We start from the raw sequence: 26,655 nt of genomic DNA, 5'->3' as shown, positions 1-26,655 counted from the left end.
GTGCAGTTATTGGGTCATAACTGGGTATAAGTGAAATTCACTGTGGGCTGTTTTTGTCCTCCTTTCATTGTGATTTTGTCAGTAAACTGTACTTAGGCCACTGGTTGGAGCTGAACCACCACACGCCTTTTTAAATCACAAGGTGGGGCCTGAAGGTTTTGATAATGGTAGAGGATGAGGTCAGGGGTGCTTTCTCCTCCCCTTTTCCCTTTAGGCTTTTTACAGCATCTGTTGAGAATGTTGACTATCCTGGGATGTTCAGACCAGCATATGTGTCTTGCTCTCTGTCCTGAATGTCTGTCTGGACCTACGTGTAACCAAAAACTGCTCCAAGAATATTGCCAAGAGGTCTTTCCTGGGCTGAAGGGTCGGGGTGGCATGGGGTGTGGGAGGGCATGAAAAAATACCTAGACAAGAAAAACAGATCCAGAGGCACTGTGGCTACCCAGGCCTCAGAAACCAACACCGCAGCTGAGCCAGAAAGAACCCTTCCAACAGGCACTGGAGCTACCCATGACTCAGAGAGTGCAGCTCCTCCAGTCTCCCAACAAGCACCATGGGTACTCAAACCTCAGAGGCCAACCCCAGAGCTGATCCAGACAGCCAACCAGTACGCCTGTCAGTCACCTCTATCCAGAAGAAGAAATACATGGAGAAATCACTCCTCATTGTGAAAGATGATGATGAACTGGGACCATTGCAAGGACCTGAAGAGGCAATACCAGAGGTTATAACCCGATCCTTGTCCTTGAGCTGAAAGATAAGCCTTCAGCCGCCTTCCAGGGGAGCACATCATCACCTGGCTACTGCCATGCTGGGACAATGGGGCAGGCAGCAGGGAGAAGGCAGGGAGGCCAAGCAGCTGGGATCCCTGTCCAGAGAAGGAGGCAGTAACAAGGCAATTGGAAGGAAGTCTCAAGCTCTCAGCCTCTGGAGGTGACTTTGATCAAGTGTAAGGGCAAGGTACCAGTTCATTGAAGATGCTGTCTATTAGCCAGACAAGTGGACAACCATGGAGCAGGATATCCATTATCTGAGGGGATTAGCCATGTGAGAGATGATTTAGTGTGGTCCTGATGATTTGCAGCTCTGTCCATACTGTGCATAGACTTCCTGCAGAGAGGGCACTTTGAAGACCCAAAAGGGTACCAGGGGGCTTTTGGAATAGCAGCCTCAAGGACAGAAGACATTGAACAAGTGTCTCTTCTGCCTGGACGGTCAGAAGACCCTGCTGTTGTGAGGCTGCTAAAGGTTGAAGAACAGCGAGTACCAATTGCTACCATGATGGTGGACAGGCAACAATACCACACCCAACAGAGACTCCCTGATTCCCATTCAGAAACTGATCATCAACTGGAGAGTCAGGGAGTGATTGGTAGAACCCGCTCACCCTTCAACAGTCTGATCGGGCCAGTGCAGAAGCCCAGTGCAGAGTGGAGGCTGATGCTGGACTATCGTGCCCTGAGTGCTCCCTCTGAGTGCTGCAGTGCCAGACCTGCTGGAACTCCAGTATGAACTGGAGTCAAAAGCAGCCAAGTGCTACACTACATTTGACATTGTAAATGTGGTTTTCTTGACTCCTTTGGCAGCAGAATACAGGCCACAGTTTGCTTTCAGTTGGAAGAGAATCCAGTACACCTGGGATTGACTGCCCCAGGGCTGGAAACACAGCCCCACCATCTGCCACGGACTGATCCAGTCTGCATTAGAGCAGGGCGAAGCCCCAGAGCACCTACAGTATATTGATGATGTCATGGCATGGGACAGCACAGCAGAGGAATTTTTTGAGAAAGAGAAGAAAATAATCTGAATTCTGTTAAAGCTGGTTTTGCCATCAGACAGAGTAAGGGCAAGGGACCTCCTTAAGGAATCCACTTTTTAGGAATAAAATAGCAGGATGGGTGTCATCAGATCCCATTGGATGTTATCAATATAATAGCAGCCATGTCTCCACCCACCCACAAAAAGGAGACACAAGCTTTCCTAGGCACTGTGGGGTTCTGGAGAATGCATATCCCAAACCACAGTCTCATTGTCAGCCCTTTCTACCGTGTAACCTGGTAAGAGACCGATTTCCAATGGGTCCCTGAGCAGTGAGAAGCCTTTGAAGAGATCAAACAGGAGATATTCTGTGTAGTAGCCCTTGGGCCAGTCCAGACTGTGCCAGATGTAAAAAATGTGTTCTACAGGACAGCCTGGGAGAATGGCCCTACCTGGAGACTCTGTCAGAAAGCACCAGGGGAGGCTCAAGGTCAGTCTCTCTGGTTTTGGAGTCAGGGTTACAGAGGATCCAGACACTCTAACAGAAAAGGAAATACTGGCCGCCTATGAAGGGGTTCGAGCCACTTCAGAAGCGATTGGAACTGAAGCCCAGCTCCTCCTGGCACCCCGACTGCTGGTGCTGGTCGGGATGTTCAAAGGGAAGGCCCCTCCTACACACCATGCCACTCATGCTATTTGGAGCAAGTGGGTCACATTTATCACACAGTGGGCTGGAATAGGAAACCCCAATTGCACAGAAATCCTGGAAGTGATCACAGACTGGCCAGAGGGCAAAGATTTTGGAATATCACCAGAGAAGCAGGTGATGTGCTGAATAGTGCATAGTGTGTAGTGAACGTCCAGAAAATGAGAAAAAATATGCCCTGTTCACCGATGGGTCCTCTGGCATTGCTGGTAAACATCAGAGGTGGAAGGCTGCTGTATGGAGTCCTACACAAATTGCAGAAGCTGCCTATGGAGAAGGCAAATCCAGCCAGTTTGCAGAGGTGAAAGCCATCCAGTTGGCTTTAGAAAATGCCAAAGGAGAAAAAAGGCCAAATATTACATATTTCTCTATACTATTTCCTGGATGGTGGTCCATGGCAGATGGTCTAAATAATAAATGATGTTATGAACCTCCCCAGTACTGTGAAAATGTAAGATCTGGGCATGATTTAGATGGTGTGGAAACAGGGGTGGATAATGTCCTTCTACTGGACAGGCCAGAGCTCATCTCCCCAAGCAGGCTGCAAAGCTGAGCTGAGTTCACCTGGGCTGTTTTCCATACCACCTGACATCACTTCCCCATCAAAGGGGCTGGTTGGGGAGGGCTGGTCATGGCATGGCAGAGCACTCTGTTATTGTTGGGTTTGTAAGGTTCTATCTCTGCTATCACTGGGTATGAGTGCAATTTGAGCTGTTATTGTTCCCCTTTTATAGTGCTTCTGTAAGTAAACTGTCCTTATCCCAGCCCACAGAGGCTCTGTCTGTTTCTCCTCTGGGAGTGAGCGAGCAGCATGTGGGACTCAGCCATTGTTTGGGGCTGAACCACCACAGTTTCCAGCCACAAGCAGCGAGCTTCTCTAAGAGAAAGTTCTGGAAAAATATGTCCAAGGCCTTGCTAAAGTCAAGGTAGACAACATGCAGAGCCCTTCCCTTGTCCAAGAAGCAGGTCACTCTGTCATAGAGAGAGATTCAGTGGGTCAAACAGGACCTGCCCTTATGAACCCAAGTTGACTGGACCAGATCACCTGGGGGTTCTTCATGAACTGGCTAATGCTGCTCAGGATGTTCTGCTCCATCAGCTTCTCTGGGACTGAAGTCAAACTATCAGGCCTGTAATTTCCCTGATCATCCTTCTGTCCGTTCTTATATAGGGGGGTTACATTGACTGATCCAGTCAGCCAGGACTGATGGAAAGTGGCTTGGTGAACCCCCCTTGCCAGCTCTTTCAGCACCCCTGGGTGCATCCCATTCAGCCCCACAGATCTGTGCACATCTCTGTGGTGCAGCAGGACCATCTCCTCCTGGATTCGTGCGGGGTCATTGTGCTACCTGTCCCTGTCTCCCAGCTCAGGGAATTGGATTCTCTCTGTACAACTGCTCCTATTGCCAAAGTCAGTGGCAAAGATTTCATTAAGCACCTCAGCCTTGGCCTCATCTTTCCACAATGTTTCCTCCTGAATCTGAGAGGGGATGGAGGGTCTCCCTGCTCTTTCTTTTATTTAAATAGAGGACAGATGAATTTCTAGCTGGGCTTTGGACCAACAATGAGGAGAAACTCTCATCCTGTTGTTCTTCCCTCAGCATTACACACCCCACGCTGCCCCAGGAAGAGCCTGAGCAATGCCTGATGGACAGGACCTGTCTTCCCTGCGGCTGGGGGTCAGGGCTTGGCCTTTCTGCTTCATCAAACCAACCCAGGGCTTGCTCAGCATCTCAGCTGCTTGTACATTGCCTTTGCCTACCAGCCAACATGGCCTCCAATTACCTGTGCTAACGAGTCCCTGGGGAGGCTCAGCCAGCAATGGCTCTCAGTGGGACTCATTAATACTTCAGGTACTTTGGCTTCTGCTATTGACATGGAGTTTTTTGTGTAATCTCCTCTCAGTACCTGAGCTTCAAGGACTCAGCACCAAATACACCCCAGAGCTCATTAAACTAACAAGCAAGCCCTAACGAGCTGTGTCTCTTCATGTAATTATCTTCAAGTCTTCAAGAGATGTACAGATCATTGAAGCTGTTTCAAAGGGAGCTCAGAGGAAAATTGATTTCTTTTTAAGGGTGTAGGTTATTATTTTCACTGTAGAGGAGAGGTGACAACCTCTGGCTGAGATTGATCCAGGGTGCCTCCTAAGGAGGTCTGGACTGGTCTGAAAAAGGGTCCCTTGAGGCAGTGGGGACAACCTTGCTGCACATCTCCACAAGCCCACCATGACTCTCACCAGCCAACTGGGACTTGCATCCCTTGTCCTTACATCAGGTCTCTCTCTGCACTCCACAGTGGGGCATTACAGCCCCTCTGTACCAGCTCCCCTGCTTTCCTTAGAGAACTGGCTGCACACAGGCAGCACACAGGGAGTTATTTTCCCAACAACACAAGAAACCTGACAAGATTCACCATTAAATCAAACACTCCTCACTCTGTGCCAAGTGCAATCTGCCACCAGTGAGGTTCACCTGCCACAAAGCTTAACCCTGTGAGAGATGTTCTAGTGAGGAAGGAGACTGTGAAATCACCACAACTCAAGAGCTGGCTAAAGACAGAATGAGTCTGACAACTGCCAGAAAGGCAAGGGTTTAACTCCCTGAAACTCAGAGCAGCAGCTGGATGGTTGAGAGGTGTCTGAAAGGCCCAAGGGGAAGGGAAATCTGTAGAGCAACCAGAAGCACTGGTGTGCAGATCACTGATGGAACAATGATTTCAGACACTGTGAATTGACTTTGGACAGGTAGAAATATGTGACAGACAGGGGAGATTAAATGCACAGCTGTCCTATTTCTGGCCAAGCAGCCAGCAGAGGTGAGCTAAGTTAGCAGAGGTGACCTGAGTTAGCACAGCTGAGCTGAGTGTGTCCAGGCTGTTTTCCACAACACCTGACATCACTCCCCCATAAAAGGGGCTGGTTGGAGAGGGACACTCATGGTTTCCTTAAGGTTAGTCTGAGTGTTGCTGGGGTGTTTGGTTGGTCCTTGCATTGTGCAGTACCTTGTGATCCTTTGGTCAGTAAAGTACTCTCTGTTATCACTGGATGTCAGTGTAGTTTGTGATGTGCTGTTATCATTTTTTCACAGTGATTTTGTCAGTAAACTGTCCTCCTCCCAGCCCACAGAGGGTCTGTCTGTTTCTCCTCCGGGAGTGAGCATTATAACCTGACGCTTGTACATGAGTGAGCTGGGAGAAATGAGAAAGGATTCCAGCTGCCTTCCAGGGGAGCACATCATCCCCTGGCTACTGCGATGCTGGGACAATGGGGCACACAGCCTGGAATTAGAAGGCAGGGAGGCCAAGGAGCTGGGATCCCTGTCCAGAGAAGGAGCCATTGACAAGGTGATTGGAAAGAAGTCTCAAGCCCTCAGCCTCTGGAGGCCACTTCTGTCCAGTGTGGGGGAAAGGTACCCGTTCAGAGAAGATGTCATGTGTTGGCCAGGCAAGTGCATGACCACAGAGCAGAGTGTGCAGTGTTTGAGGGGATCAGCCATGTGAGAGATGAATTCCTATGATCCTGATGATCTGCAGCTACCCACCAATCCTGATGAAGTCCAATGTCCCTCACCCATGTGGTGTAAGTCTGTGTGGAGTGCACCAGCATCATATGCCAACTGCCTGGCAGTAATAGATTGGGGAAAGGAAGAAGCACCGACAGTGGCTGAGGTGTCTGGCCAACTCCTGTGGGGGTGCCCTGTGGGGGTGGTTGTAGCAATGGAAACAAAGCAACTGGGAGTGCAGAGGCAAACCCATCTGGCCATGATGTAGATGGTGTGCAAAAAGGGGTGGATAATGTCCTGGTTCTGGTCAGGCCACAGTTATCTCACCTGTGCTGTCTGCTTGGGGAGGTTGAGTTAGCCCTGGCTGTTTTCCACACCACCTGACAGCACTTCTCCATAAAGGAGCTGGTTTGGGCACCACTCCTGGGTGCCTCCAGGGCAGTCTGAGTGCAGCTGGGGTGTTGGGTTGGTCCTCCTGTCCTGCAGCACTCTGTAATCCTCAGGTGGGTAAGGTACTCTGTGTTCTCACCGGGTATGAGTGTCATGGGCTGTTTATTGTTCTAGTTTCATGGTGCTTTTTTCAGTGAACTCTCCTTATCCCAACCAACAGAGGCTCTGTCTCTTTCTCCTCTGGGAGTGAGCCAGTGGTGTGTGGTGATGAGACACTGTTTGGGGCTGAACCACCACAAGCATTTACAGCACTCTCTCCTCTTTTGATTTATTTTCTATCATGTCCTTTAATGCCTCTTGCTGAGGCACCACAAGTCAGCTGAGGCTTCTACACTCACACATTAACCACTGACACATCGGAGCTTCACTTCCAGCAGACCCTGGCAAAACCCTCCGTGGTTTTACAAAGAGAAACTTCAAGAACTTTTCCAACCAGAGCTGATCTGCCCCTTCTGATCTTGTGATGTTCTGCATCAGGGGATAACCACAACAGGGGTAGAACCAACACATTGTCCTGTTTTGTGACCAATCCAGCACTGGTGACACATGATAATTTATTCATTGGTGCCCAGTGCTTGCCCAGCATCAAGGCCCTTCCTGATTCACATGCTGCTCCACTAGAAAGTAAGCTCAGGGATCACTGGTTGTTGTGAGGGAGGACTGCCAGGGCAGCTGATGCCAGCTGCCCAAAAGCATCTCCCATGCATGATGACATCATCAGTGAGCAGGGTTAAACCTCAACACCCGCACATCAAGGGAATTCAGACATGACTGGTGGAGCAGCAGTGTCAAGGAGGAGGCTTTGGGCATTCTGAGGGATGCCACAGAAGCCAGGGCTGCTACACAGGAATCTGTCCATGAGCACATTGGGCAGCACTGGGAGCAGTACGGCCACCCAGGCAAAGGCACTCACTGTCAGTTTGACTCAGCACTGGTGTGGACACCAGCAGAGAGTCCAGGAATGGGGGCGGGGGGTCGGTCAGGACGAGTGTGGAGGAACAGTCACGAGGTTGAAAGAAATTCTGCTAAGATAGGGTTAGGGGTGTTGTGTGGAGAGGCTGAGAGATCTGGGCTTCTTTAGCCTGGGGAAGGGGAGTCTGAGGAGAGTATAGGGGTAGCTCCAGAGAGCTTGAAAGTTCCTTTTCAAATGAATGGCAATTAAAACTAGAGGTGCAGATGGGTTATGAACATGGAGAAATGCCATTCTGAGGGTAGTGCTGTGGTGTTTGGAGTTACTTGGAGGAAGTGTGGATGAGCTGGTGGCTTTGTTTTTCTGGGAACAGCTGGCGAGGAGGGAGAGACAGCAGTACAGGCAGGGACATGGTGAGGTGAGAACAAGGTGGGGAAAGGGGTTGGGAACCTGCAGAGAAACAGGCACAGGTGTGTCGAAGTGTCACATGGGCTGTGGTGCAGAAGGTCAGGGGTGTTGGCCAGGCTGAAAGCATCTGATAGAAATGAGATCTTTGCCCCCTTGGCTGTGGCTGATGTCCCTGCAGAGGCCTCAGAGGAGACACATTGTCCTCACAGCCATGGAGCATTGTTGTCTCTTTGAACTCAACCTAGGGAGGCATCCATGTGTCATACCCCTGTCCTTCCCTTGGCAACACACTCCCCACATCCAATGTAAGAGTCTTGAGACATAGGTCAGGGTCAGGATCTCCCTTCCAAGGGGATGGGACTCAGCACTTGGCATTTCTGCTTCATCAGACCAAGCCAGGGTGTCCTCAGCATCAGAGCTGCCTGCGCTGTGTCTGGGTTTGTCCTCATGGCCTCCACTTGTGAGGTGTAAGATGTTCATGGGGAGGTTTTGTCAGTAATGGCTCCCAGTAGGGCCCATGAACGCTTCGAGGTTCTTTGGGCATTAGGTCTGACTGACATTTTAAGAGGTTTCTTCACTCTCCTCTTAGTATCTGGGGTCTGTGGACTCCAGAAGCAAATACACAATGGGACTCATGAAAATACAGAAAGCCTTAAAAAGCATATCTGTTCAAGTCCTTTTCATTAAAAAAATCCAGACTTCTACAAATAACTGGATTTCAGTTAGGTATTTAATGATGAACAGTTCAAAGGAATATTACAATGGAGGATATTTTTCCTTCATGGGTATTTTCTGTCATGGCTCAGTTGATAGAGGAAGTGACAGCAGCATTCTGGGATGGATTTGGGTCTGCTAAGGAGATCTGGACAGGCAGGAAAAGCAGTCTCTTGAGATCCAACTCTGCATGGAGACCCTTGCTCTTCCCCAAGCCCAGCAGTTCCCTCACTGGCCACCTGGGACTCCCAACACTTTTCCTGGCATCATCTGTGCTCACAGGCACAGACAGATTTCTCTGACAACAAACAGCAGTTCAACATGATCCAGTTTAATACCCATGAAATCTCTCTCCTCAGCTGCTGCTACGGCCAAGCAGCGTGTGCAGGGGGTCAGCTTTCACAGGAGATTCTCTCCCAGAACAGTTTCAATCAGATCCATAGAAAGGTCACTTATCAACACACTGACCTTCTCACAGAACAGTTCATTAGACTTCTGAAAGATGGGATGTTTTCCAACTCTCTGAAGCACAAAGCAGAAACTGGAGTGTTGATCAACATCTACAGGGACCAAAGAGCATGCTGAGGTGGAAACCTGTGATCAAAGTGAATTACATGTGTCAATCTATTCTGCTGACAAGATGTCCTAAGGCATGGCTGTATCATCAGGATAGGTGGAAACACCTGGATGATGGGGAGATGAAAGAGACAGACTAACAGTAACACAGGTAGAGGGGAAGGTGAGTATTTCTTCTGTTGCCATGTATAAAATTCCTGGAAATTCCTGTCTGTCATGGTGGGAAAGCACTGCCATTTCAGACAAGTACTGGAGAGATTCAGCTGATGAAAACCTGATGGTAATTTTTTAATAAATGTAAGAAAAAAGCAAAAGTAAGAAAAGTAGACCTGAAACAAAGAGAGCAGAGCTCATCATTATGCAGTCTCTGGGTAACACAAGACCTGTAGATACTGAATTAGGAATGGGATGTACGTGGAGCATGTTATTAGAGCTTGGACAAACTAGAAGGAAAAATACCCCAAAACTAAACCCTACTGAATAGCAAGTGGTCATAACATCAGTTACACAATTTTTGATATGACATTGCTGCTTAAAAATCCAGTCATCAGTTTCCACATGGCATCCTTGAGCTCCTGGTTCCTCAGGCTGTAGATGAGGGGGTTCACTGCTGGAGGAAACACCGAGTAAAGAAATGACACTAAAAGGTCCATAAATAGGGAGGAGATTGAGGAGGGCTTAAGGTTGGCAAATATGGCAGTGCTGAGAAACAGGGAGACCACGGCCAGGTGAGGGAGGCAGGTGGAAAAGGCTTTGTGCCGTCCCTGCTGCGAGGGGATCCTCAGCACAGCCCTGAAGATCTGCACATAGGACACCACAATGAACACAAAACAACCAGAAGCTAAACAGGCACCGACCACAATGAGTCCAGTTTCCCTGAGGTAGGCATCTGAGCAGGAGAGCTTGAGGATCTGGGGGATTTCACAGAAGAACTGGTCAACAGCATTGCCATGGCACAGGGGGACTGAAAATGTATTGGCTGTGTGTAGCAGAGAATAGAGAAACCCACTGGCCCAGGCAGCTGCTGCCATGTGGACACAAGCTCTGCTGCCCAGGAGGGTCCCGTAGTGCAGGGGGTGGCAGATGGCAACGTAGCGGTCATAGGCCATGACAGTCAGAAGACAGAATTCTGTGGACATCAAAATTACAAAGAAAAAGAGTTGAGCCACACATCCTGTGTAGGAAATGGCCCTGGTGTCCCACAAGGAATTGGCCATGGATTTGGGAACAGTGGTGGAGATGCAGCCAAGGTCAGTAAGAGAGAGGTTGAGGAGGAAGAAGTACATGGGGGTGTGGAGGTGGTGGTCACAGGCTATGGTGATGATGATGAGGCCATTGCCCAGGAGAGCAGCCAGGTAGATGCCCAGGAAGAGGCAGAAGTGCAGGAGCTGCAGCTCCCGTGTGTCTGCAAAGGGCAGGAGGAGGAACTGGCTGATGGAGCTGCTGTTGGACATCTGCTGCTGTCAGGTATGGAGACCTGTGAAAGGAGGAAAAGACACAGTGAGAAGTGATGGAACTCTTCTTTTAGGAAAACATCTTCTAATTCTTAGGGAATGCCCTCAGGTTGACTCCCTGTATTCAGGAAGACTTTTGTCAGGACCCTTTTGGCAGGTCTGCTTTGTGCTGGCTTGAGCGTGTCACTGCTGGGAGGAGGGTCAGCTGTGGCTCTCAAGAACTCAGTCCTGCCTGGCAGCAGTCAGTAAGGATGGTGTGATCTCAGACTAAATCCCCTGTGGATAGGAAGGAGCTTTTCAGCACTGTCACTCCAGTTTCACCTGAGGGCAGAGCAGAGCTTTGGTAATGGTGGGACAAAGGCAGCAAGGACAGGAAGGGAAACAGTGAGAAACAGTCCAGCCAGGGCTGCAAGGACAGGGACAGACAGACAGGTACTCGCAGGTTTCTCAGACTGAAAACGTGGAAGTCTGGGTGCAGAGTCTGTGCTGGGTGGCAGAAACCAGGGGGTTGCTGTGGGAAAGTGTCAGCACGGTGGGTGATGTCAGGGAGGTACCAAATCCCCACTGCCAGGGCATTGCTGGGAGCAGCTCACTCTTCCTCCTCGCCAATGTATCTGCTAACTGCAGCTGTCCCTGCAGCTGCTTTTCTCTGCCCATGTCACCTCCCAGTCTGTGCTCACAGACCTCATCCAACCTGCCCTGTGCTCAGCTCTGCTCTGCAGACCCCTCCTGGCATCAGGGCTCTGCCCTGGGAACCTCTTTGTGTGCAGGGCTCAGGCAAAACTCCAAAGTCTTAATAACATTTGAGTTTTCATTGCATATTCTTTGGAGAGAAATAAGTTCTCATCTACCACAGCACAGCCCACAGGAGAGGAACAGTCAAAGCAGACACTGCCTTGCTGGAAAATGATTCCTTGATTTTTTTTTTCAAAGTCCCTTTAGAATGTGTCAAGAATCAGCTGGAGCTGGAAGTAAAGCTGACCCAGGCAGCATTTTCTTACAGAAAAGGGAAACTGTGCTGCCCTTCCCTGGGTCAGTCCTTTATCCCACAGCTGCTGTCGCTAGTGCTGTGGAAAGCCCACAAGCCAGGCTGAGTGCTGACCCTGGCAGCAGCAGAGTCCCTGCCCCAGCACACAGACCACGGGGCTCATGGACCCTGCTCAGAAGGACAGCCCTGGGCACCTCTCAACCATGCCCAGGAGAAGACAGCTGTCCTGCCCTGTCCCTCTGATGGGGCAGAAGGGCATCCCTTCCAGGCAGCACTTTCTGGTCCTAGAGAGAACCTGTCCTCCTGACAGACCCCACACACTGCCCCATGTCCCAGCTTGAGGAGATCCCTCCAGGAACAGAACCTGCATTGCCCTGCACCCACAGACATACCAGGCAGAGTGCTGTGGAGATTTCTCCTCCAGTGAGCTCTCAGCATCCATCAGCTCTCTCAGCCTCACAGGTCTCCCCTCGGTGCCTCCAGGCAGTGTCCCCAGCCCTGTGTGCTTGGCAGAGGAGCTGCTCCTGGCCAGAGATATCTCTCTGCAGAGCTGCGGTGTTTCATCAGCTCCCCCTGTCCCAGGAGACCAGACCAGCTCATCGTAGAGGAGCACAGGAAGGCTTCATGTACTCCATCTGCCCTGGGCTCCTTCAAGCTGTCCCTGGAGCTTCAAGGAACTAACTTGGAAAGATAATGAAGTCCTCTCTGACATTCCCTCCCTCATCTGGGGAATAATCCTTATGTCCAGCAGAGTCCTTTCTCCTGATCAAACAAGAACTGTTCAGGACAGTTAACTTTCCTTGTCTTCCCATGAGACAGTAACCCCAGGAAGGGACAGGGAGATGTCTCTTTCCCCCTGTGAAAGGAAGGGAGTCAGACACATCACTCCAGATTCCTCATCCTTGCACTCCAGCCCTGGGGATTGAAGGGCGTGAAGCTCTGGCCTCTGTCTGCCTCAAACCCACCAATGCTGGTCTCTTACCTGTGGGAAAAGCAGACGATGATTCTGCAGCTGCGAAATTGCACAGTGGAGCAAGCGACCAAGATCTGATAGCCTTGGTCGGATGAAAGTTGTGGGAGGCCTGATAGCCTTGGTCGGACGAAGGCTGTGAAGGCTGTGGGAGACCCGAAGAACGGGGCGTCTCAAAACATCATGAAGCGAGGAGCATTCCATTGTGTTGACGGTGTAACTGCAGCTGCGGTGTGAAGATAACCTTTAACCCTGAAGACATCAGTAACCTGTAAAAAGCCTTCTGACGGTTTTATATTATCCAATCAATTTAAAGCTCGCTAAGCTTGACGCACTTAGAAAATATATAAGCTGCTGTATGTGTGCAATAAACCGATCACTTGCTTACATTAAGCGGTGTCCCGTCTCTCAGTTGCGGCAAATGGTGACCCCGACGTGATTCGATCCAAAACGGACCGGACGACGTGATTCGATCCAAAACGGACCGGACGACGTGATTCGATCCTAAGTGGACCGGAGGACGTGATTCGATCCGAAGCGGACCGGACGACTCGGCACTCCAAGGAACTGGAGAACTGCCTATCTGGCAGCCGGTCGCAACTCCCGCAGAACTACAGAGTACGCTGCTGAAAGGAAGCAGGAGCCGGCAAACAATCCCTCGGGGAAGAGAGGTGAGCTGCGGGTAATCCAGATGGGAGGGCAAGTTTCGACTCCCGTAGAAAGAGACGTATATGAACTTATGAAAGCTTTATTAGCTAAACATGATAAGACTATTTCGGGTCACGATCTTAAATGCACTTTGAAGTGGGTCCAGGTTAAAATCCCCACTGTCACTGCATCGAATATTTTTACAACGGACATATGGGACTCCGTGGGTGTTAAACTTTGGGACGGAGCCACAAAGGGTGACCCCCAGGCGCAAAAACTGCTCCCTTGGTGGAGAATTATATTTGAAACTTTAAAAGAGCAAGAGCGCTCTAATAGAGCGAATCAATAGCCTGGAAAAGACTCTGACGGAGACGATTCCCCTGTCGCTCCTTCAGCCCCACCGGAACTCCCTCCCTCCCCCGAAACCGACCCTTCATTTGTGCCAAAGCCATCCTCAAATAAAGGGGGATTAGTAAATTACCCTCCTGAAGACGACCCCTTTGATCCTGGTCCTTCGGACCCGGAGGATGAGCCTGATTTGTTCCCCCCTGACCCGCACAACGTATGGACCAAAATCAAACGGCAAGCGTTACGGGAAGGGGACTTGGAAATGGCACAAAAAGTCGTAGCACCGGTCATGTATCAAGGGCTCGGGCGCAGGGCTCAGTGGGAACCTCTGTCTTTTTCTGTGATTAAGGAATTGCGTCGCACGGCTACGGAGCACGGTTTATCTTCTCCCTACTTTGTTACTATGCTATCGTCTGTTTTCGATACTTATACTATGACACCCCATGATCTCAAAGCTCTCGCACAATTACTGTGTACACCCACGAATACACCTTGTGGGAATCTCAATGGAGACAGGGGTTACAAACCCTCCTGACTAGCTATGTAGGACATAATGATCCTAATATGGCTGCATTAACTTTGGAGCATTTAACGGGGACGGGGCAGTACGCCGACCCCGTAACCCAAGCCAGAGAGGTCCCAAGGGAAGCTCTGAGAGCTGTACGCGAGGAAGCAAAAAAGGCACTTTTAAAGACCCCCGATACTCAAAAACCACAAAAAGCCTTTACTGCTATAATACAGGAACCTCGTGAGTCTTATATGCAATTTATAGATAGACTGAGCATGGCGTTAGAGAAACAGATTGACAACAAGGAAGCGAGAGAAATATTACTTTTAAAACTGGCTGTAGAGAATGCTAATGTGGACTGTAAACGAGTCTTACAGGCTTTACCAAACAGGAATCCCACTCTAATCGAAATGATTGAGGCATGCAATCGCATAGGGACGATGGATCATAAATTTGAGGCTATGGTTGCCGCCTTTGCAGCTATGAGACCCTTCCTATTGAGAAATTGCGCGCTCTAAATGACCTAGTAGAGGAACAATTACAAAAGGGTCATGTGTTACCCTCGGTCAGTCCCTGGAATTCTCCTGTTTTTGTTATCAAAAAACCCAATGGCAAGTGGCGCCTACTGCATGATCTTAGAAAAATTAATGACGCTATGGAAGATATGGGACCCCTCCAAACGGGGCTCCCCTCACCAACCATGTTACCTCGAGATTGGCATCTTACAGTGATTGATTTAAAAGATTGTTTCTTTAACATACCTTTGCACCCTCAGGATGCACCCAAATTTGCCTTTTCAATTCCAAGCGTCAATGTACAAGAGCCTTTACGCCGATTCCATTGGGTAGTGCTGCCACAAGGAATGAAAAACAGTCCAACAATTTGCCAATGGTACGTAGCAAAAATTTTAAGCCCAATAAGGAAGTCCATGTCTGCTATTTTAATATACCATTATATGGACGACATCCTTGTAGCCGCCCTTCATGAAGAAGACATGCAGAAGGCCGTAGCCCTTGTCATTAAAGCTGTAGATGCAGCTGGATTCTGTATTGCCTCTGAAAAGGTTCAATCAATATCCCCATGGAAATATTTGGGCTGGCTAATACGATCAAAAACCATAGCACCTCAGCCACTTACCCTAAACACAAAAATTACCAATCTCAATGATGTGCAAAAACTCCTGGGAACCATAAACTGGGTTCGTCCACTATTGGGAATCACAAACTCTGATCTTGATCCTCTTTTTAAACTCCTGAAAGGAGACACTAACATTTGTGCTCCGAGAACATTAGACAAACTATCTCAGATGGCTATTGCAAAGGTGACTGAGGCTATTGAGTCTAGACAGGCACACCGTTGTGACTTAAACCTTCCTTTTTATTTAGCAATTTTAAATCCTGCACGACAGCCATATGCCCTCATTTTCCAATGGGATATTACACAAAAAGACCCATTGATAATCATTGAATGGATATTTTTATCACACCAACCCTCAAAAACTATACTTACGCAACATGAGATGTTTGCCTCTCTGATTCTTAAAGCGCGTCAACGATTACTAGCCTTAGCAGGAATTGACTTTGTACACATATATTTACCAGTGGTCAAGGCTTACCTTTCGTGGCTATACCACCAGTCAGACGTCTTTGCCATGGCCCTCGCAGACTACTCTGGACAAATCTCTTCTCACCTACCAGCTCATAAACTCTTACACCTTAACTTTCAACTCTCACAGAAACCAAAGCGAAGTGAGACACCTCTGGAAGCTTTCACAGTATTTACGGATGGGTCCGGGAAAACTCATAAATCTGTCATTATCTGGTGGGACCAACAAACCCAAAACTGGAACTCAGACATTTCTCTAGTACCGGGCTCGCCTCAAATTGTAGAACTTGCAGCAGTTGTACGTGTTTTCCGTAAATGGTCAGAACCACTTAACATAATTACTGATTCTGCCTATGTTACAGGAATAGTTCAACGTGCAGAAGCCGCTGTTTTGAAAGATGTTTCTAACTCTCTCTTATTTGATCTGTTACAGGAACTTATTGCCTTGTTGGACTCTAGATTAACTCCTTATTTTATTATGCATGTCCGCTCACATACCACCTTACCAGGCTATATTGCGGAAGGAAATAGACAAGCTGACTTATTAACCCTTACTGCACAAATTCTCCCAGATCTCTTTGCTCAAGCAAGGCTTAGCCATTCTTTTTTCCACCAGAATGCCGGAGCATTAAAACGCTCCTTCAACCTCACTACACAACAGGCAACAGAAATTATTGCTACATGTCCTGATTGCCAACGAGTGTCTTTCCCATCAGTCGCGGGTGGAATTAACCCCCGAGGACTGCAAGCCTTACAGTTATGGCAAACTGATGTCACACACTATCCAGAATTTGGAAAACAAAAATATATACATGTTTCAATAGACACCTTTTCGGGAGCCTTGTATGCATCCTGTCATATGGGAGAGAAAGCTCGCGATGCTAAACGCCACTTTTTACAAGCCTTTGCCACTTTAGGCATACCCCAAAAAATAAAAACAGACAATGGACCTGCATATATTTCTGCTACTATACAAAACTTTTTCAATACCTGGGGCATTACACACATTACAGGAATACCTCATTCCCCTACTGGTCAATCTCTCATTGAGCGCTCCCACCAATCTTTAAAAAATATTTTACAGAAACAGAAAGGGGGAATGAAGCAGGCAACCCCAGGAGAAAGATTACAGAAAGCATTATATGTTTTTAATTTTTTAAATTGTTCCTTGATGGATCAAAATCCTCCTATTGTTCGACACTTTAATATGAGCCAAGAATTTACAGAATCAAAAAAGGCACCAGTTTTAATAAGAGACCTAGAAACAGGAAAAATTTTAGGCCCTTATCCGCTTGTCACTTGGGGAAGGGGTTATGCTTGTGTTTCCACAGAACGTGGTCCGCGGTGGATCCCGGCAAGGAACGTTAAGCCCTTTAGAGAACCACTGATGACGACCCCAGCCGAAGAACTGGACGCGGACGTTTCACTGCCTACTTGAAAACTACTATCATGATACTCCTTTTGCTTTTGTTTGGAGCCGCAGTGAAAGCTAATCCTTTTCCCCCATTTTTCCCTAAGGTTAACATATGGGTTACACTGGCCAACCTAACAGGTCAAGATACTCTTTGTCTGGCTACTGCCTCCCCAGAAAATCCCTTTTCTACCTGTCTGGTAGGATTGCCACTTGATAATTGGACAACGCTTTACAGCTTCATTCCTTGCCCCTGGTGTCGTGTCTGCAAAAGCACTCGGCACCTTGGACAAATTGGGATGCTGGCTAGCAAAGCAGACCAATGCTACTAGTAAAGCGCTTTCTGGTCTTTTGCTTGATGTAGATAGTGTACGACATGCAACTTTGCAAAATCGTGCTGCTATAGATTTTTTGCTTTTAGCTCAAGGACATGGCTGTGAGGATTTTGAAGGCATGTGTTGTATGAATCTTTCAGACCACTTGGAATCAATCCACGCCAGCATACAACAACTTAAGAACGGAGTTATGAAACTCCGAGAAGATGATAGATGGGACTGGCTAGACCAGCTATTTTCTAGCTGGGGCTTTACAGGGTGGATAAGAAGCTTAATCAAAACAATGCTATATGTAGTACTTGTTATTTTGTTGTTTTTAATACTTTTGCCGTGCTTTTTACAGTGTGTACAGACAATGATATCTAATGCTATTCACAAGGTTCTTATTGTTCAACAGAACGGGGGAGATGTGGGAAAAGCAGACGATGATTCTGCAGCTGCGAAATTGCACAGTGGAGCAAGCGACCAAGATCTGATAGCCTTGGTCGGATGAAAGTTGTGGGAGGCCTGATAGCCTTGGTCGGACGAAGGCTGTGAAGGCTGTGGGAGACCCGAAGAACGGGGCGTCTCAAAACATCATGAAGCGAGGAGCATTCCATTGTGTTGACGGTGTAACTGCAGCTGCGGTGTGAAGATAACCTTTAACCCTGAAGACATCAGTAACCTGTAAAAAGCCTTCTGACGGTTTTATATTATCCAATCAATTTAAAGCTCGCTAAGCTTGACGCACTTAGAAAATATATAAGCTGCTGTATGTGTGCAATAAACCGATCACTTGCTTACATTAAGCGGTGTCCCGTCTCTCAGTTGCGGCAAAGAGTCTGGAGGGGAAGTCTCATGGGGAGAGGCTGAAGTCCCTTGGTTTGTTCAGCCTGGAGAAAAGGAGGCTGAGGGGAGACCTCATTGCAGTCTGTGGCATCCTGAGGAGGGGGAGAGAAGGGGCAGGTGCTGATCTCTCTTTGGTGGCCAGTGATAGAACCTGAGGGAACAGCATGAAGCTGTGGCAGGGGAGGTTTAGGCTAGATATGAGGGAGAGGTTCTGTACTGAGAGGCTGGTCAGGCCCTGGAACAGGCTGGCCAGGGGAGGGGTCACAGCACTGAGCTTGACCAAGTTCAAGAAGCATCTGGATGATGCGCTCAGTCCCGTGCTCTGACTTGGCTGGCCCTGTGTGGAGCCAGGAGTTGGACTTGATGATCCTTATGGGTCCCTTCCAACTCAGGAGAGTTTATTATTCTATGACCATGACTGAAATCACCACTTAGCAGTCGATCTGCACAGCAGCACTTGTGGTTGCTCTCTAGATTTCCCTTCCCCTTGGACCATTCAGACACCTCCCAACCATCCAGCTGCTGCTCTGAGTTCCAGGGAGTTAAACCCTTGCCTTTCTGGCAGTTGTCTGACTCATTCTGTCTTTAGCCAGCTCTTGAGTTGTGGTGATTTCACAGTCTCCTTCCTCACTAGAACATCTCTCACAGGGTTAAGCTTTGTGGCAGGTGAACCTCACTGGTGGCAGATGGCACTTGGCACAGAGTGAGGAGTGTTGAATTTAGTGGTGAATCTTGTCAGGTTTCTTGTGTTGTTGGGAAAATAACTCCCTGTGTGCTGCCTGTGTGCAGCCAGTTCTCTAAGGAAAGCAGGGGAGCTGGTACAGAGGGGCTGTAATGCCCCACTGTGGAGTGCAGAGAGAGACCTGATGTAAGGACAAGGGATGCAAGTCCCAGTTGGCTGGTGAGAGTCATGGTGGGCTTGTGGAGATGTGCAGCAAGGTTGTCCCCACTGCCTCAAGGGACCCTTTTTCAGAGCAGTCCAGACCTCCTTAGGAGGCACCCTGGATCAATCTCAGTCAGAGGTTGTCACCTCTCCTCTACAGTGAAAATAATAACCTACACCCTTAAAAAGAAATCAATTTTACTCTGAGCTCCCTTTGAAACAGCTTCAATGATCTGTACATCTCTTGAAGACTTGAAGATAATTACATGAAGAGACATAGCTCGTTAGGGCTTGCTTTTTACATTTAATGAGCCCTGGGGTGCATTTGGTGCTGAGTCCTTGAAGCTCAGGTACTGAGAGGAGATTACACAAAAAACTCCATGTCAAAAGCAGAAGCCAAAGTACCTGAAGTATTAATGAGTCCCGCTGAGAGCCATTGCTGGCTGAGCCTCCCCAGGGACTCGTTAGCACAGGTAATTGGAGGCCATGTTGGCTGGTAGGCAAAGGCAATGTACAAGCAGCTGAGATGCTGAGCAAGCCCTGGGTTGGTGTGATGAAGCAGAAAGGCCAAGCCCTGACCCCCAGCCCATGGGAAGGCAGGTCCTGTCCCTCAGGCATTGCTCAGGCTCTTCCTGGGGCAGTGTGGGGTGTGTAATGCTGAGAGAAGAACAACAGGATGAGAGTTTCTCCTCATTGTAGGTCCAAAGCCCAGCTAGAAATTCATCTGTCCTCCATTTAAATAAAAGAAAGAGCAGGGAGACCCTCCATCCCCTCTCAGATTCAGGAGGAAACATTGTTGAGAGATGAGGCCAAGGCTGAGGTGCTTAATGAAATCTTTGCCACTGTCTTTAGTAACAGGAGCAGTTGTACAGAGAGAATCCAATTCCCTGAGCTGGGAGACAGGGACAGGGAGCAGAATGACCCCACCTCAATCCAGGAGGAGATGGTCCTGCTGCACCACAGAGATGTGCAGAGATCTGTGGGGCTGAATGGGATGCAGCCAAGGGTGCTGAAAGTGCTGGCAAGGGGGGTTCACCAAGCCACTTCCCGTCAGTCCTGGCTGACTGGATCAGTCAATGTAACCCCCTATATAAGAAGGGACAGAAGGATGATCAGGGAAATTACAGGCCTGATAGTTTGACTTCAGTCCCAGAGAAGCTGATGGAGCAGATCATCCTGAGCAGCATTATCCAGTTCATGAAGAACCCCCAGGTGATCAGGCCCAGTCAGCTTGGGTTCATAAGGGCAGGTCCTGTTTGACCCAGTGAATCTCCCTCTATGACAGGGTGACCTGCTTCTTGGAGAAGGGAAGGGCTCTGGATGTTGTCTACCTTGACTTTAGTAAGGCATTGGAGACATTTTCCCACCAACTTCTCCTAGAGAAGCTCACTGCTTGTGGCTTGGAATCTGTGGTGGTTCAGCCCCAAACAATGGCTGAGCACCACATGCTGCTCGCTCACTCCTGGAGGAGAAACAGACAGAGCCTTTGTGGGCTGGGATAAGGACAGTTTACTGACAAAAGCACCATAAAAGGGGAACAATAACAGCCCCAATTGCACTCAGACCCAGTTATAGCACAGAGAGTACCTTACAAACCCAACAATAACAGTTCTGTACCATGCCATGACCACCCATCCCCAAACAGCCCCTTTGACAGGGAAATTGTGTCAGTGGCCTGATTTCGGCTGGGATGGAGTTAATTTCTTTTCTAATAGCGGATGGAATGCCGTGTTTTGGAGTTGGGATGAGAGCAGTGCTGATAACACCCTCATGTTTCTGGTTGTTGCCAAGAAATCAAGGACTTTTCAGTCGTTTCTATTTCACTAGTAAGGAGAAGGAAGGGGACACAGCCAGGAAAGGTGACCCGAACAGTCAAAAGGGGCTGTTCCATGCCGGTTACATCATGCTCAGCATAAAGAGGGGGCTGGTTGGAGGAGGAGAAGGCAGCTCCAGGACGTGCAGTTTATAGGGGACGGTGGGGTTCCTGGACAGCTCTGGGCTGCACGGCCTGACTTGTGTGGTTCAGTGACAAACTCTATTGTCACCAGTTTCATATATTTTGCTACAAAGTCCTGTTACCATTCTTATATCTCTCTTTCTGCTATTCTAGTAAACTATCCTTATCCAACCTGCAGGGTTTTTTTTCCTTGGATTTGTTTTTTTTTCCCTGTCCCTTCACTCCTACTCCCGCCCATAACTTCCCCCCACCACCACCTTTTAAAGAACAAGCGACTGTCTGGTGCTCAGCTCTCAGCTAGGGCAAAACCACATCTACTAAAATCCAAAACAAATCTATTCTTAAAAACATGAAAATTCTTATATTAAAGTTCTATTAATTGTCTCTTAAGCGACATCTCCATCAATCTATTCAGCATGATTACATTTCATTGACTCGACAGGGCCAGCAATACAATGAAGAAGATGATCAGTTGGTTGCTGCTTAGAAACATCCAGTCATCAGTTTCCACATGGCATCCTTGTGCTCCTGGTTCCTCATGCTGTAGGTGAGGGGGTTCACTGCCAGTGGAACCACCATGTAAAGAAATACCTCTACCAGGTTAAGTGTCTCTGGAGACTGGACAGGGGCCAACGGCTCCAAGTTGGAACAAAGGAAAGGTGACAGAGCCCTGGGACAGTCTGCTGAGTGGGTAGTAGAGTCTCCTTCTCTGGAGACATTCAAGACCCATCTGGATGCCATCCTGTCCGACCCATCCAAGGACTCTGCTTTTGAAGGGGGGGCTTGGACTTGATGATCTCTGGAGGTCCCTTCCAACTCCAATTCTGTGAATCTGTGAATCTGTAAATAGGGAGGATATTTAGAGGGGCTCTTCAGGTAGGCAAACATGTCAGTGCTGACAAAGAAGGAGTCCACTCCCATGTAAGGAAGGCAGGTGGAAAAGGCTCTGCACCATCCCTGCTCCGCGTGGATCCTCAGCACAGCCCTGAAGATCTGCACATAGGACACCACAATGAACACAAAACACCCAAAAGCCAAACAAGCTCTGACCACAATTTCCCTGAGCGAGGTCAGTGAGCAGGAGAGCTTGAGGATCTGGGGGATTTCACAGAAGAACTGGTCAGCAGCATTGCCATGGCAGAGGGGGAGTGAAAATGTATTTGCTGCGACAATATATTTAATAAGAAATTAAAAATTATCTGTTGCTTTTTGCTGTCAGAGAAAGGAGTGAGGAAGTGTAAGGAACTTTGCAGACAATAAGTTCGGTGAAGTATGGGGAGAAGGTCCTCCCAGCCTCATTGCAGAGATTCCCTTGCAGCCCATGCAGAAGCCCATGGTGAATGAGGCTGTTCCCCCTCAGCCCATGCTGGGTGATGTGGAACAGTGATTCTACATGCAGCCTGTAGACATCACAGTGCTCAGGCAGGTGCAGACACCTGAAGGAGGCTGTGACCTCCTAGGAAGCCTGTGCTGGAGCAGGTTTGCTGGCAGGGCTGTGGAGGACCCAGGCTGTAGCAGTCTGGTGCTGAAGGACAGCAGCCAATTCAGGTGTCCCACCCTGGAGCAGTTGGTGATGATCTGAAGCCATGTGGGAAGGACTCACGTTGGAGGGGTTCATGGAGGACTGTCTCCTGTGGGTGGGTCCCAATGCTGGAGCACGGGGAGACTGTGAGGAGCCCTCCCATGAGGGGGAAGGAGTGGCCGAGACAATGTGTGATGAACTGACCCCAATGCCCATTCCCCATCCTCCTGTGCTGCTCAGTTAGAGGAAGGAGAGAATTAGAGAGTGAAGGGGATCCTGGGAAAAACAGGGGGGGATGTGGGTGGGTGTTTTAATTTATTTATCTTTCTCATTCCTCTGCTCTCTTTGATTGGGTAATGAATTATATTGGTTTATTGAGAGTAACTCAGGAGAGTGACCTCTGCATGATCTCTCACTGTCCTTATGTTGACCTTTCATTACATCTTCTTTCACTTATGCAGCAGAGGAAGGGGAGTGATAGAGCAGCTTTGGTGAGCACCTGGGTCAATACACTTCAACAAGAGGTTGAAAGGAAGAAGCACATGGGCATGTGGAGTCGATGGTCATAGGCTACAGTAATGATCATGACACTCTTGCCCAGAAGAGCAGCCAGGTAGATGCCCAGGAAGAGCCAGAAGTGCAGGAGCTGCAGCTCCCGTGTGTCTGCAAAGGGCAGGAGGAGGAACTGGCTGATGGAGCTGCTGCTGTTGGACATCTGCTGACAATGGGTATGGAAAAGTGTTTTCAGAAGTAAAAGACAGGAGTGAGGAGAGATTTATAACATGGAAAACTACAATCTTGATTTGTCTCTCAAACTCCCAGGTGTGCATGAGGAGCAGAAGCCTCTGGCATGGGCTCCCAAAGAGTCATTCCTGGTCTTCAGTTTTGGGTACAGGTGAATGGGGGTGACACACAGTTTCCATCAGATCAAGTCCACTCTCATGGAGAAGGGGATCTTGGAAACTTGCCTCTGCCCCCAGTAATTCCCATGGGAGCTGGGAACAGCAGCTCCATGGCAGAAGGTTTTGATTTTTGTGCCACACAAACTGGGGCAAGAGGAATCCCAGCTGCAATGGGTTTGTGGCAGTCATAGGTCAGAGCTGGGTCCCCTTCCAGCCCCAGGGCTGCAAAGCAAGGATGAGGGGTCTGGAATGACTCTCACAGGAGGAAAGAGTCCCCCTCCTGTCGCTACCAGGGCGTCCTGTCTGATGGGGAGACATGAAAGGGTGATTATTCTGCCCAGCTCTTGTCTGATCAGGAGAAAGGACTCTGCTGGACAGAAGGATTTCTCCCCATCCAAGGGAGAGAAAGTCAGTAAAGACTTAGTGTCTTTCCAAGTTAGTTACTTGGAGCTCCAGGGACACCTCACAGGAGACTCTGGGGAATGGAGTATGTGACGTATTCGCCTGCTCCTCTGCTGTGAGCTGGGGTGGGCGCCTGGGATGGAGGGAGCTCACTGCAACCCAGCAGCCCTTATAAGAGAGACAGCTCTGGCCAGGAGCAGCTCCTCTGCCAAGCACACAGGGCTGGGGACACTGCCTGTAGGCACCAAGGGGAGACCTGTGAGGCTGAGAGAGCTGATGGATGCTGAGAGCTCACTGGAGGAGAAATCTCCACAGCACTCTGCCTGGTATGTCTGTGGGTGCAGGGCAATGCAGGTTCTGTTCCTGGAGGGATCTCCTCAAGCTGGGACATGGGGCAGTGTGTGGGGTCTGTCAGGAGGACAGGCTCTCTATAGGACCAGAAGGTGCTGCCTGGAAGGGATGCCCTTGTGCCCCATGAGAGGGACAGGGCAGGACAGCTGTCTTCTCCTGGGCATGGCTGCAGAGGTGTGAAGCAGCGTGTGCACCCAGGGGTGTCCAGGGCTTTCCCTGTGCCACGAGGGCTGTGTGCTGGGGTAGGGACGCTGGTCCTACCAGGGTAGGCACTCAGCCTGCCTGGTGGGCTTCCATCCGTGTTGGTGCACAAACCTGACTGAGTTCTCGAGAGCTCACAGCTGACTCTCCTCCCAGCAGTGGCACGCTCAAGCCAGCACAAAGCAGACCTCCCAAAAGGGAGCTGCCAAAATCTTCCTGGATCCAGAGAGTCAGTGTGAATTGGAAGATGTTTCTCTCATAGAAGAGTTCCCTAACTTCTCACTGTGCCTTTTCCTCCTTGGACAGGTCTCCACACTTGACCCCAGCAGATGTCCAACAGCAGCAGCTCCATCAGCCAGTTCCTCCTCCTGCCCTTTGCAGACACACGGGAGCTGCAGCTCCTGCACTTCTGCCTCTTCCTGGGCATCTACCTGGCTGCTCTCCTGGGCAATGGCCTCATCATCATCACCATAGCCTGTGACCACCACCTCCACACCCCCATGTACTTCTTCCTCCTCAACCTCTCTCTTACTGACCTTGGCTGCATCTCCACCACTGTTCCCAAAACCATGGCCAATTCCTTGTGGGACACCAGGGCCATTTCCTACACAGGATGTGTGGCTCAAATCTTTTTCTTTGTGTTTTTGATGACAACAGAGCTCTGTCTCCTCACTGTCATGGCCTATGACCGCTACGTTGCCATCTGCCACCCCCTGCACTACGGGACCCTCCTGGGCAGCAGAGCTTGTGTCCACATGGCAGCAGCTGCCTGGGCCAGTGGGTTTCTCAATGCTGTGCTGCACACAGGCAGTACATTTTCCCTTCCCCTCTGCCATGGCAATGCTGTTGACCAGTTCTTCTGTGAAATCCCCCAGATCCTCAAGCTCTCCTGCTCAGATGCCTACCTCAGGGAAATTGGACTCATTGTAGTCGGTGTCTGTTTAACTTTTGGTTGTTTTGTGTTCATTGTGGTGTCCTATGTGCAGATCTTCAGGGCTGTGCTGAGGATCCCCTCGCAGCAGGGACGGCACAAAGCCTTTTCCACGTGCATCCCTCACCTGGCTGTGGTGTCCCTTTTTGTCAGCACAATCATATTTGCCCACCTGAAGCCTCCCTCCCTCTCCTTCTCTTTTTTGGACCTCATAGTGACATTTCTTTACTCGGTGTTTCCACCAGCAGTGAACCCCCTCATCTACAGCATGAGGAACCAGGAGCTCAAGGATGCCATGTGGAAACTAAGCACTGTATATTTTTAAGCAGCAATAAACTGTTCATCTCCTTCTGTGTATCACTGGCCATGCATGTCACGTTAGTACCATTATGTATTTATAGGGGGTTTAGTAATTGGTTTTTTTTTTCTTATTTCTAGTCTCTCTAAGCTATAACAAGGTGCACATTCATCTCTGTCCTAATCTCCGGGTCTTGTGTGACCCAGCCACTGCGTGATGACCAGCTGTGCTCTTTGTGCATCACATCTGTCTGCAATCACCCACAATTTTATTTTTTTCCCCCTTTCAAATTATAGGAAACCACATCTTTTTTTTATAATTGGACTGTAATTTTTTATGATTGAGTTGTACCAATGACAGGAGAATTACTCCCCTTCCCCTGTACCTGCATTAGCATTAGTCTGTCTCTTTCATCTCCCTTGTCATTCAGGTGTTTCCACCTCTCCTGATGCAGTGGCCATGCCTAAGGACATCTTTTCAGCAAACTAGATGGATGTTTGCACTTCACTTTGCTCATTCGTTTCCATATCTGCTTGCTCTTGGTCATTCAGATGCCTTTCAACTCTCTGGTTTCAGCTTTCAGCTTCAGAGGGTTAGAAAATGTCCCATCCCTCAGAAGTCTCATGAACTGTTCTGTCAGAAGTGCAGTGTATTGACAATCTTTCTGTGTATGTGATTAAAAGCACTGTTCTGGGACAGAATCTGCTCTGAAAGCTGACCCGCTTCACACGCTGCTTGGCCGTAGCAGCAGCTGAGGAGAGAGATTTCATGGGTATTAAACTGTGTCATGTTGAACTGCTGTTTGTTGTCAGAGAAATCTGTCTGTGTCTGTGAGCACAGATGATGTGAGGAAAAGTGTTGGCAGTCCCAGGAGGCCAGTGAGGGAACTGCTGGGCTTGGGGAAGAGCAAGGTTCTCCAGACAGGGTTGGATCTCCAGAGACTGCTTTTCCTGCCTGTCCAGGTCTCCTTAGCAGACCCATGTCCATCACAGAATGCTGCTGTCACTTCTTCTATCAATCAACTGAGCCAGGACAGAAAATACCCATGACTGAAAAAAAGGTCCTTCAGGAAAATTCCTTTGAAA

At 49.0% G+C, this 26,655-nt stretch overlaps 2 protein-coding genes across 2 annotated transcripts in view; one reads left to right on the top strand and one right to left on the bottom strand.

Annotated features, from left to right (window-relative positions):
* The window catches only part of LOC311203116 (scavenger receptor cysteine-rich type 1 protein M130-like), a gene marked incomplete at both ends in the record, with an annotated part of 343,740 nt that overhangs the window by 286,722 nt on the left and 30,363 nt on the right, over positions 1–26,655 (top strand). The window lies entirely within an intron of this gene.
* On the bottom strand, positions 9,532–10,482 carry LOC311203056 (olfactory receptor 14A16-like; the record flags this gene model as incomplete). The annotated part of the gene is made up of 1 exon (XM_084277692.1): positions 9,532–10,482. One exon carries the CDS (start codon positions 10,480–10,482, stop codon positions 9,532–9,534), a length of 951 nt encoding a protein of 316 aa, XP_084133818.1.

The sequence above is a fragment of the Gallinula chloropus genome, assembly GCF_964237585.1.
Source record: "Gallinula chloropus genome assembly, chromosome: 35".
Taxonomy (NCBI): domain Eukaryota; kingdom Metazoa; phylum Chordata; class Aves; order Gruiformes; family Rallidae; genus Gallinula; species Gallinula chloropus.
Note: the sequence above shows the minus strand (reverse complement) of the source record. Positions and strands in the feature narration are given on the sequence as shown.